Below are 13,017 nucleotides of genomic sequence, written 5' to 3'. Positions count from 1 at the left end.
GCGGAGCGACGATATCCAAATATACGCATTTATTATTCGCAATTTCGAGGGTTTCATTCAGTAGGGCAAGGAGAAGAAAATTTTTATAAGATTACGACCGAAGAGATGGGAGATGGGCGTTTTTTTTCTCTCTCTCTCTCTCGAGGCGAGAGACGACTGCCCCGCTTTGCGTGCTGGGAGTAGACTTATTCAAGAGGGAGGAGAAAACTCAATTTCTCCCTCGGGAGGAGAAAATTAAATTTAGGAAGTGAGGGATGCTGGGAGAAAAAACGAGGATTATTATGCATGCATATTGAGCGATTTTTCAATATGACTTCAAACTTTTTAAATCGCTTCCGTAATCCCATAGGAATGTTAATGCACTTTGATTCCTATGCTTCATTCCGTAATTGGATAATTTTGAATGCTACATCGAATGCATATCCTGCACACCACATTACGATACGGAAATTGCGCATCAATGGGACAATATTTTGCATCAAAACTCGGGCTTTATATTATTCTGAATCCTATCCCTATAAATACTAAGTCCAATGAGCGCATCCAAGTTATTTACGACAAGTTATTATTTTTTTCTTTCTCGAAAATGTTTCCCATAAAATCTAACCGACATTTGATCGTCGAACTCCAAAGGGATTTGACTGGTGACAAAAAAATATGGCTATTTATTAATATTAAAATAAAAAGGTAGTCTGTGACAATCATAAATGCAAATATTATCCCTATACGAGTTTTATAGCCACTAATAAAAAAGCATCATGTATTTAGCATTTATAGCACACATCGGAGGGTTTCCTAGTTGAAATTTAAAATATCGCCGACAAAATATTGCGATGCTAATATAATTAGCATAATAGTATGCAATATCATGAATGGTTTTTATCGGTTAAACGACGGAATTTGTTTAAATATCGAGTATAAAAAGGATAGGATTCGTTTTTTTTTAATAGACGACAATTTTCTGATGGAATTCACGTTTCCAGTTCCTACGTGTCAATGTAGAATCATGCCTCTATTACGCAAATGACCAATCCATTCTCTTCTATCCTGATAACTAGTTTCCTCGGCACATCGAGATTCGATTCCTCTAGGCACTTCCAGAGTGAGCAGCGATTATTTACCCGTGGCTGACAAATTAAGCAAACAATTACTACTCCGCGTCCCCACTTCAATTCCCTATCGTCTATGGAGGCGAACCGATCACTGCGGCCTCCAGAGGACCGACCCCTCGATCGGCCGAACGATTCTTCGCACACAGATTCATAGCCTCAAATTCTATTCGGCACAGTAACTCCCCGAGCACTCCACCCAAACCCCGCCTCTAATTCTTCCCGTCTAATCCGTTTGAGCCTTAATTTCATTTAACCGATTGTTTTGGCTCCAGCAGTGGGTCGAAGCAATGGACGGGGAAGAAGCGCCATGCGAAAAGAGTCCATCCATTTCATGGGCGGAGACCCCAGTTAATCCGGCCTTTTAATGCATTTTTAAAAGCATCCCGGTCTCCCTCCACCTTGCTCTTCGGGGGTGATTATTCACGTCACCCGGATGCTGAAACATCGGCTCTTTGGACTTAGGTAACGGCAATTCATTACCACGCTGACGGCTTGTTTTCCTCATGCATAAAAATGCGAGAAAGTCTACGCAAATTGCCCAAGAAGTCAGAAAAAAATTATATTCAGTTTCTTTGAAAGACAATTCATGAAATGACTACTTTTAAATTACTCCTTACCACGATTTTTTGAGTATCATGTGGAGAAATCTGGTCATATTACTCTGGTTTAACATGTGGTGTGAGATTTGTGCAATGGTGCACAGACGCACCATTCAAACTTAGGCAGAAAATCAATATGCTATTTAAAATAATTATAAATTAGTTTAAAATAATACCATGGAGATTTATATTTTTTACATGTTTTAAATTTGACCATAGATAATTATTTTTTTACTTTCCAGAATAGGAAAAAAAGAATAAAAAATTGGACATCACTTGTAGAAAATTAAACATGAGATATCTCCGGAGCGTCCTCATACGACAGACTTGTTTTTGGCAACAAGACATTTACGCGATAATTATTAAAATGATAAGGGTAAACCCTTAATAGAGTGATTGTCATGGAGTGTTATGATGGTTTTTCTTGTTTTTCATCACAGTAAAATATGATTTCGAATGACCAATGTCATAAAAAATATTTTGCCACCATCACTGCTTCTCATTCGTCAAGTTGAAGAACAGACTACGTTCTTGGGAGCCACGGAGAAATTCCATAAGGACAAAAACCGACGCACGGAAAATAAAAATCTGAGTTTAGTTTAATTCGCAGGTGAAAAAATGATTATAAGCACAAAGGAAAAGGAATCGTCAACATGACGACAAAGCAGATTCCCAGATCAAATAAAACAGGCTTATCGTTAAAGAATACCAGACAAACGGTTTCAAATAGTATAAAGCGGAAAAAATCAGGGATTGAACGTACTAAAATGGTTGAACATGATAGTGCCTGCGAGAGAGAGGCTAAGTTCCGCACGTGACTCAGAATCGTAAGAGAAATTTCAGCGGGAAAGGTCACTCGGATTTCATCTGAACTGGAATCCGGATCTCCCGATTTCCGCCGTTGCTAAAACATTCAGCCCCATGGGACCCCTTCAAGTTTGCAATGGAAGAGTGCGTCCGAAGCTCAAGTGGCCGGAGAATTCATCCGGAAATTGGGAAATACTGGTTTCCAGTTCCGGTGAGGACGGACGCTGCCTTTGCCGACTTTCCACATCCCGAGGAAGTATATAGGGGTTCTGGATTTAGCAAACGATTTCATGTTTTCTTGAGCATTATCGAGGGGCCTAGTGAGCAAGCAAAAAAAAAACAACTGATTTTTTAAATTGGATTCTAACAAACATAAAATTAAAATAGTAATCGCTAGAAATACATAAAATCTCTTTTCACAAAATGTGCGTGACTTATCATTCTTCCAAATTCACACGCTGAAAAAAAATTTGTGCGTACTAAGAATACTGAGTCTAATGTAAAATCCCAAATTTGATGTGGCAAAAATATCCCGATAACACATAAGACAAGTATTGTAAAGAGTGGAAATCAAATTTTATGAAATGCTCCTTTTGAATAACTTTACTAGAATGAGACTCTATTTTCACACTTTGGTATTGCTTCCGACATAAAAGAACCAAGTATTTTTTCTTAGGGCATCGCATGTAACTTTTATGGATATCCGGATGCCTCTGTTGGTCTGTGTAACTGATATTGACGTTATAACTTGTATGCCTTCATTATGAGATCGTTAGCAACAAATACAAAGTGAGGGTCGCAAAAATTACAGGTTCTGACAATGCCTTTAATGAATAGTTGATCTTTCACCTGCTCAAACAGAGAAAAATATGGCATCTAAAAATGTTTACATGACCTGACTTCCGAATTCAACTCGCCTCTTTTTGTTTTACCTATACTCCACTAGAATTTAGGGAAAGAACACTTAATCTGGGCGGTTGTAATTAAATAGACCAATGCCCTGAGGCATTTCCCTCATTTTAAACTTTCCAAACGCATCAAAAGTTGAAAACTCTTGTTCCCAAATCCTGTTGTTCACATTTATGCACTGTTGCGGCGATGGATTCTGCGCCAGAACAATGGTGTAAAATGGGGTACATTGGGTAGCAGCGTCGTATCATCTATTAGGCATTCCTTTCGATCCGAACGTTGTCCTGCATTATACGCTACGAGATTTTTTTTCAACGAAAACATCGCTGTTGTATTAAATTATTTTCGGACTGCTGATGAGTCGAGCGATTTTGAACGAAGTAATTGACTCTGGCTGTGTTCGAGAACCACTCACGCTGTAGCGATAAAACTCCCCCAACAATGCATGGACAGTTTTCCGAACGTAGATGTATATTTATCTGATTCAATGTCCACTCGTTCCTCTTGCCATCCTCCCGGTCCCAGACCCGCAAGCGATCTCAAATTGAAGCAAAAGGGGAGTGACACGAACATCCACACTAATCTGCCTCCCATAACTCTGCGCCCGGACCCCACTTTTTCAGCACTTGTCCTTCTCGTTGCCTTATCCCATTCCCTCCACATTCCCTTTTCCTCTCATTCCCTCTCTCTCTCCTTCTTCCTCCCTCCCTCCCTTCCATCCCCTCTTTTGGTATGTACTCCTCGCCATATCTCTTCTCTCCACCCTCGCCAATCCGACCCCTCCCTTCTGGACCCTCCTCATCCACGTCCTCTAGCATTCCACTTGCCGCACGAATAGCCCCATTCCGCTCCACCATTCAAACCATTCGCTATCCCGACTCCTTGGAAGCCCACGTCTCGGTATTGATTACGTGTGGCTATAAATCGTACGGGACTACGCGGGCCGGCCAAAAAAGGAAGTACAATTGGGTTGGGATGAATAGAACGGGATGGGTGGGAGATCGGAGCGGTAGGAAGGACTCGAGTGTTAGGAATCATAGTAGGACGAATGTGGAAGACATAGCAGAAAGGGTTGCCCCGCTGTGGAGGAGGAGAGCACCTCTTACAGGGGAGAAAAGGAGAGATGGGAAGCAAAAGGGAAGAGGAAGCATTGTAACTGCACTACACAGGTTTATCAGAAATGATCCTACGAATACATATCTACATCCGATGAAGAATGCGAGAAGGTTTTTTCTAATTCGACCACTTCCGGTGTCTAGCGCATCCTCAGGATATCTTTACACTTTCAACTGGAAAAAAGTGTCCATTCGGTTCTTCAGCCGATAAGTTTTGCGTGAAAAAGTTCCGTAGGTGTCAAATATCTCACCCCAGCGCCTCGGCTTCAAGGAGCAAATTAATATTTACGGAGAAAGGGCAACAGCGAACTGAATCATGTCACTTGTTACCCCTCAGTTGAAATTGGCACCTCGGTCACTCTAGATTGGCAAACAAGCGATTCGCAAAACACACACTCGCGACCTTGAGGTTTGCAGGTGAGTGACTCGCTCACGAACTCACCTTCCGCTCACTGACGTATTAAATACGAAATGCAATGCTTGCCCCAGTGATCCATATTTCCCAACGGCTGAAGTATTCGACTCGTGAAATCAAATTTTGGAAGTTCATTATCATTACTAGTGAGCCCATAACGGGGAAATGATGCCCATTATCGGAAGAAGAGCAATTATGATCACTAATTAGAACACCGAAAGAATGTACGTGAGGCCAAAATATGTTTTCCGAGACCGCTTTAGTCTCGATGAATTCAAATTTAATGAGTCCGCAAAAGAGGTTTGATTTAAATAGCGACGATAAAGTAGTGAATAGTTTTATAAATATAATGTAGGTTGATAATATTTATTTGGAGACATCCGATATAAAAATCCGAATAAAAATGCTTTTCGTGGAGTCATAATGCCGATTACATAAAACACACGAATTATGGTGTTAATTTAAGTTAAATTCCTAACTATTACCGAGTGTTTTGCACGACCGAACGTAAGCGGAGGGAGATGGAGTATGCACTCGCTAGAAGTTGAGAGAGGTAGTGGAATATACGTAGAATTGAGGGGAGGGGGGTGCAGTCGGTTCTTCTAGGTTCGGGCCAAGCGACTGTGATTTGAAATTCCTAATTGAAGATGGGGCACGTTCGGCCGAATCTCGAGGATTCGATGCCGTTGATACGCATGCAAGAGAGGTCAATTTTCGCGCATGAGTCACGAGGAGTCTCGCGCTTAATGACGCGGGCTCAATTTACATCGGCCGAGCGGGCACACGCGCGACGCGAGGGTCCAGGTGCACAAGGGTCCGAAGCAAATCTCGGGAAATCGGGCCGACTGAACGTCCGTCGCCAGGCAGCGGAGGCGGCCGTGTCCGCACGTCCGCCCAACACAAGCGACGACCAGAGCATACGCGTTTTATTGCTAATCCCGGGAGTTCCTCCTACGCAAGCGCTGATCCTATGGAGAGCAGTCCAATTTCAATAGAAATTAAATACACTCCTACACAATTACGACTCGGCGGAGCTGAATTAGCTCTGCCTACTAATGTGCGGAATAAAGTCGCGTGAGGTGGAGATCTGAAGGTATAACGAAAGACAAGCTGGATGTGCGAGAGTTGGAACCATTATTGGGAGCGGGCAGTGTGAGCTCAAGGCGATTCTCGAGCAGTTGGGGTTGCGGACGGCTCACTGTGCCGCAAAATTCTCTTACCTTCTGCTTCATATTCAAATATCTGCCCCGTAAGACCTGAATAATGGGGGAGGGAAACCTATATCTACGTAATAGTCTAAAGAGGACTTAGTTAAAATAAAAATTCGAGTCTCAGCCGCACGCCCTTGATCTTCCACTAAATTACATTGCTCTACTAAAGGTGTGCTCGGCGAATTTTGCATATTAATTTAGGCGGCCGTCGTGTCAAAATGTTTGAGGAACATCGATCTGAAGTTAAACAGGCAGGTGGTTTAGATATGAAAGACATCCGATGGAAGGCCAGATAAAGATTTGGTAGTGGGTAAGAGGAGAATTCATTTCACTTGTTCGTTTTCAAATGAGCTGAAAAGTCTCGCGTTCCCAAAATCGATTATTTTTTCCACGAAAAGAAAAGGAGTTTAAATTCCGGTCGTTCAAACAGTTTTGCAAGTGCGAAATGCCTTTGTGTCATATAATAATTTTAAATTTACACCTTCTTGCTCCAGCTATTGTAAGTATCGGACGTGCACTCTTTGAATCAACCCTTTGAGCATTTCCTTATTTGAAGGATTCACTGCTGCACGAATAGTATTTACTACAGAAAAATTGATTTCACCTATGATCGAAATGCCATCGACTAGTGATCAATACTGGCTGCACTTGATGCCTGGATAAGGAAAAGTTTGATTCTCGGAACATGGCGCTTATTTTGACGCCTCATGAATTTCATGAACTCGAGAAGTAATGCTAAATAAATCCAAACCAACCTCAGAGTTGATCACTTTTGTACTCGAGTAAATTAGTCATTCTAGCTGATAATTCCTTTCTCTTGGTCTCTGGTAGTGGTATTTATTGTATGTTCAATATTTAAAGGAAATAAATCGAAAAAGACAAATATTAATGATATTACTCATGCTGCATACATGTTACTGTTACTTACAATAAACCTGAATTCGATGGTTTGAGCGGGTTCAAATCCCGGCGGTGTTGAATATTTTTCAGAGATATCTCGATCCCTACTTGAGGTGCTTTGTGGAGGGCACTTTGAGTGAGTACGCCGTCCGTCGGATGGGACGTTAAACTGCGGACCCCTTCGCGCCTTTCGTAAAGAGTAGGCTAATGCCGACGCCGGGTTTCTCTCTACCCTTCATCCTTTCCTATCCATCCCCTATGGCGCAAATGACCTCAGCTGTCGGTCGCCTCCCCTCAAAACTACTACTACTACTCGATGGTTTGAGGCTCCACTTTGTGAAAATTCATGATCACTGAATAATTAAAATTGGTATTTCTCTGCTCAGAGCACTTTAATTTAAATACCACCAGGTTTGAGGCGTAGGCATACCTGATAATGTCGACTATGCGTCGAAACCGGTAGTACTATAACAAAGTTATAATAACCCTGTTCAATTAAATTCCTTTCAATAACATCAATTCTCTTACTATTTGCAGGCGAATTTCCAGCATGTGAAATCAGACAATATGACAACATTAATAATATGAAATTATGAGAGAAATGTTGAAAGGTTACGTAAAAACATATTGGGGTGATTTTTTCCCAAACTCGTGAAAATTGATGAGAATACGAATGAAAGAATACATAAGGACAACATACATCAATTCTCGAAGTTTTTTAAGTAAAAAGTCTTCCGCGCTTAAAAGACAAATTGCTATCTCAGTTATTGAAAATCTGCTAAGCATAGAGAATTAAAAACATTACATGAAATGTCTAAGTCTGTATTTGAAGAAATCAAAGGTGCCCTGATATATTCACGAAACAGAATATTACTTGATACATGTCTGTTTCTCAAAGCAAGAAATATTCATGAGACTATTGTTTCCGTATGACCTAATTCGGAGTAAGGTGTATGGAATGTGTAAAGCATAAGCATTAAGAGGAAGCTCTTGTACCTGAGCCTTCAAACACCTTGCAAGGTAAAACAGCAAAAGATTCCGGTGAGTACACTGAAAGGAGCTTATGATTAATAAAATAGATAGTATTTTTCGAAATATTCTTGGTGGTTTCGCATGATTTTTAATGTAATAGCATTGTGTTATTAAGTTCAAATTTAATTAGTTGATACATGTTGTGTTATATTGACTGCGGTTACTACGTACTATTTCATATTACTTACTCTTGTATGTACAATACACTTCATTGTACGGTGCACAAAATCTTGATTTATCTGGTATTGCGTAGAAGAGGATACGTTTCGTACTACATAGGAAGTCAAAGGCATTACAAAAACAAGTGATGGCTAGTGTCGGCACTAGAAATATGAGGGTTAGTTGTTACAAGCAAATCCGATGGATGATAAATGATGATGGCGACCGCATTGCATCGTCAAAATACTTCGCGAGCGCCAAAAAAATTATTAAAGAAAAAACTGTTCATTTGCTGTTCTTAATCGAATGAGCTACAGATGTTTTGTGCATGGGGAACACAAAAAGATCTTTCCAAATTAAAAATGACCTCATTATCCCTAGCGTTCCCTAGGATGTATAACTTCAACCTTGATATTCCAGGGTATTTCATTACGGATTCTCCAATTCCACAACGTTCAACCATCTCAAAGGAGAGGGAAATAGCAGAGCGTCTCTTACTAAGTCATGCGTCTCCCGTGATGGCTCACATTTCCGAGGCTGAGAAGACGGGCCATCCTCACCAATTATTATGCTGTTGATTTAGGGCACATGTTCATTGAACCTAATATGGAACCTCTTTATTAAGAGCAGAGGAAATAATTAATAACTTGAAGTCAAATTATTAATGGTTAAATGAACTGACTTTAGACAACGATTTTTCCTGCTCTTATTTTTACAAAGAAATTATTGAGCATTAAAAGCTGTTCGAGCATAATTACATTTGATTGTATCACTAAGTTGAAATTTAAGCTTTTGGTGCAAGAATGAAATCAAACTCTAAAACAGAAAACATACCTTTAACAAATTACTGCTATTTTTAAGTTAATTAATTAACGTTCACTGCTGCAGTAATGGATGAAACATTTATTTCTCAAATAAATTATTTTCTAATTCTGGAGTATAGTGCACGTTTCCAAAGTTGGATTTTAAATCGATTAATTGATTCGTATTTGGTGCAGTAATTCTTTAAAATCTGATTAAAATTATTTCAATCATGAGTATACATACATACGTCGTATGAGACTACATATCTATTTGCCGACTTTCTGAAAGCATTACTTTTTTGCCGCTCATTGGAAAATAAATTCAGTTGGGGCTTGGCTAATTTTAAGTTGGTCGCTGACTTGAAATTTCACAACTATTTACCTTACCTTAGTATCAATATTGCCCGGACTACGGTTACGCAAGTTCTTGAAAAAATTCAAACTCCCTCAATATAAAACATTTATCCAATAAATGGATTAAATGTAATATTACACTCTTGCATCTCCCAAAAGACTAGTTTGGTAAAATTATTATCTTCATGCTATTAACCCTACATTTACGACGACTTGCCTTGCCATTTTAAGACTTCCGTTCCAATATATCTCAATTAATTCATTTCTTTGATGCATAGGATTTTACATTAATCAATCGCTATCAGAGAAGAGTATTTTCCATTATAAAAATGCGTTCGTAAAAGGGATGTCCTCAGAGTAAGATTGCTCACAAAGCTTACTAATATGCAGTAGAAGTTTCATAGATTGAACTCCAATACTGTGTTAGCAGCAACCATTGCAATTAGAAACATGCTCACTCCACCTGGAGGTAACAGGCGCAACGATAGAGGTAAAACACAATAAGTAATTTATATTTAAATTTACCTTTCGCCTGAACAAATTGTTAACCGAGGTCTATTTAATGCCATAGGCGACTTTATATGAATCTTTTCTTCCCTATAGCATATATGGAAGATGGTTGAAAATGGGTAAACAGGGGGAACAATAAATTTCAAAGTAAGATTGATTCAGCGTTCCAGTCACTGTTCTTACAAAAGTAAACATTAACGCAGTTTTTGTAAATGTGGGAGGAGATCGACGGATGACTTTAAGAGCACTACTTTTTTATTTAACGACTTCATTGGGGCAAGTTTGAGACATTATAGTCTATTCTTCCATCTAGACCCTAAGCATTACTCATACATTGAAGAAAATTACAACCACCCAAGCCCTAGGTGGAGGAAAATCCACCAAGACGGAAATCGAAACCGCAACCTAGGGGTTGGCTGGCGAGAGTGTTACCCCACCGCCACCGGGGCCGGCACTATTGGTAATATTGAAAATTCCATTGGATGCCACACGTTGGTAACAAAAAATTGTACATGGGACGTGTTCGTGCGTGTTGGGTTCTGCGCAATCGTCATTATATCGTTAATATCAAAGTAAAGAGTGGTTCTTATCCTTCCTATAGTTCAGACTTAGTTCCATGTGACATTTTCCTATTCCGCACTGTGAGGATACGTCCACAAGAAAAACGTTTTTCATCATCAGATGCAGGCGTAGGTAAACTGAACAAGTGTCAACATTCAACGGGTGCCGCTGATGCACTACTGAAGTCAAATTGTGTATCACATATTCATTAAGCATTTAGCTCCAATAATTTCTTGCAAAATTATTTTTTTTCCTCGATTCATTTTGCGAATAAAAATGTTCCGACCCGTCTTTATTGAACGGGGCTCATGGCAATCCACAAAGTACAATGATCCGTGAAAAACAAGACCACGTAACTGATGTCCTGGAAGTTTTTTCCGACCAGAACAGATTAGGTTTGGTTTGATTTATCTGCATGAGGGTAAGTATGCCTCACCGCGGTTCGAAATACAGTACTACCATACGCATTTTTTATTTCCTCTCTTCAGAGATTGGATCCGTGAATAAAAAACATTTTCGAATAATTGTTCCACCCCTTTCCAAAACAAATATATTCAACTAATATATACAAAATATAATCATCTCACGACTGCTTCCTTAATTTTTCCCTAATTTCCAACATTAAATTAAAAAGATAGATTGACTAGCAGGATTGAGACAGCGAATCCTCGTCATTATATTTTCTCCTTTCACCAGACCTCATGTGTGAGTAATATGTAATTTGAATAGTTTGGGTATGATAGGTAATATGAATAATTCTTAGAACCGTTATTACCTTTTATATTTTTTTGAGACTTTCGAAATGTATTTTCAAAAATATTTCAAGAACTTAAAATAAAAAATAAATAAAAGAGATTTAAACACACGCGTGCTAAGGGAAGCAACAGGCAACTAATCATCGGTGGGCTTTGCCGATGAATAAACTATAACTTTTATTTTAATTTTCAAGTGCTCTTATAATTTATGGCGCAACACGAAAATGATACATCACGGCCGCAGTACTGCGAATTTCTATTGACTTGAGCGTTTCTAATTTTAAATAAGTTTGGATGGATTGAATTGATGGCACTCGCGAGTCACCATGCAATACACAATATTTCATCAAAGTCATGCAATAAACAATAGTTCTCATCTTAACAACGTATTCACCTTATTAATCCACCATTATATACATGAAGCTTATGATATTTTACCGATGTAAGTTCAAAAACTGAACACAATAAAATTGTGATATGTTATTTTTTGAACTTTTAAAACATCCAAGGGGATTGATTAAGATTGATACTTATCTTGATAAAAACATTTTAGTTAAAATACTGCGTGAGTGAAATAAGTAAACGTCCTGGATAATGTAAAACATGCACACATACTTTGTGACGCATAAGTATGTTGTTATGGTATTGCAAAAATGTTCTCCAAAGCATTCATAAAGAATTTAAGTGCGCGGTGAAATCCAAGCGACGGAAATTAAATATTTTCTCTGCGAGTGAAATTATCGTCACAATACTTTCTCTTGTAGCGAAATGAAAAGCTTCCAATTCACCCGCATTCAAATGTGTTAGCATATGCATTTGTAAATGGTAAATTTACATAAACCCAACGTTGAAAAACCGATATACTCTCTCACCACTGATGGAATTCCAATTCCTGACAAAGGACTTTCTTTCTGTTCAGCGCATGACGTTGGTTTACCAATACTGAAATAATAACAGCAAGTGCAAATATATTGTATGCCATTTTACTCACTGGATAAGGAAATGGAAATACTTTCCGAATATTGGAATTCAACTAAAGTGGTGATGGGAAAACTTGTGTTAAAAAACAAAGATGCAGTCGTAAATATTTAAGCAAGCCATGGAAGTGAACACAGTCTTTTCGAAAATTAAGTTTCCGTCGAACACACAGAAAAGGCTCTAGCGGCTCCAGCGTCGTTAAATATACCCATACCATACGTTAAAAATCGAGTTAGTAGCGTGGCACTAGTTAACGGCACTTTAACTGAAAATAAATCCTACGACTAATCAAATGGATTGATTACTCACCAGAATTCACAGCGATGAAGACACAGCTCAGGAACAAAATTTCCAACACGTACGACATGGTTGAAGGTCAATGGCAACCAAAGCGGTGTACACAGCTTCCTGATAAGAGTCCCAATGCAGACTGATCCAACCAAATGATTCGCAAAGTCACCAGGACGCCGTTCGACTTCAATACTTCTGAGTGTGATATCACCCGCGAACAGTCAAACTCCGCTACAGTATAGCTGCTCCCGAGAGAGCGGCTACACGTGCACTGAACCTCCCCAAAACTTCCCCGACCACTTCTACTTTGCTTTCCGACGTACGGGCATGCGCACAAAGCGAAGCAGACTGGGAGTTCATTCAAAAGCCAACGCGGGAAGGAAGGTTACATGAAACTTTTACATGCCCCGATTTTGAATATGTCTGGGAGACATTCTAGAACTTCATTCATTCCATTCAACTAATGAAAGCTAATTGACATTGAAGGGTGAGATAAACATGAAATA

General features: G+C 39.3%; 1 protein-coding gene across 1 annotated transcript in view; it reads right to left on the bottom strand.

The window, feature by feature from the left end:
* LOC139690624 (uncharacterized) overlaps positions 1 to 12,767 on the bottom strand; it is a 427,078-nt gene extending 414,311 nt beyond the window's left edge. The window contains exon 1 of the mRNA XM_071588109.1: positions 12,530 to 12,767. Coding sequence (XP_071444210.1) covers positions 12,530 to 12,587 — 58 coding nt within the window. The 5' untranslated portion in view covers positions 12,588 to 12,767. The remainder of the gene's footprint in view (positions 1 to 12,529) is intronic.
* Positions 12,768 to 13,017: the final 250 nt, after the last annotated feature.

This window comes from Hetaerina americana, unplaced genomic scaffold (genome assembly GCF_022747635.1).
Source record: "Hetaerina americana unplaced genomic scaffold, ioHetAmer1.1.p SCAF_3, whole genome shotgun sequence".
In the NCBI taxonomy this organism is placed as follows: Eukaryota; Metazoa; Arthropoda; class Insecta; order Odonata; family Calopterygidae; genus Hetaerina; species Hetaerina americana.
This window is presented reverse-complemented; position numbering and strand designations above follow the sequence as displayed.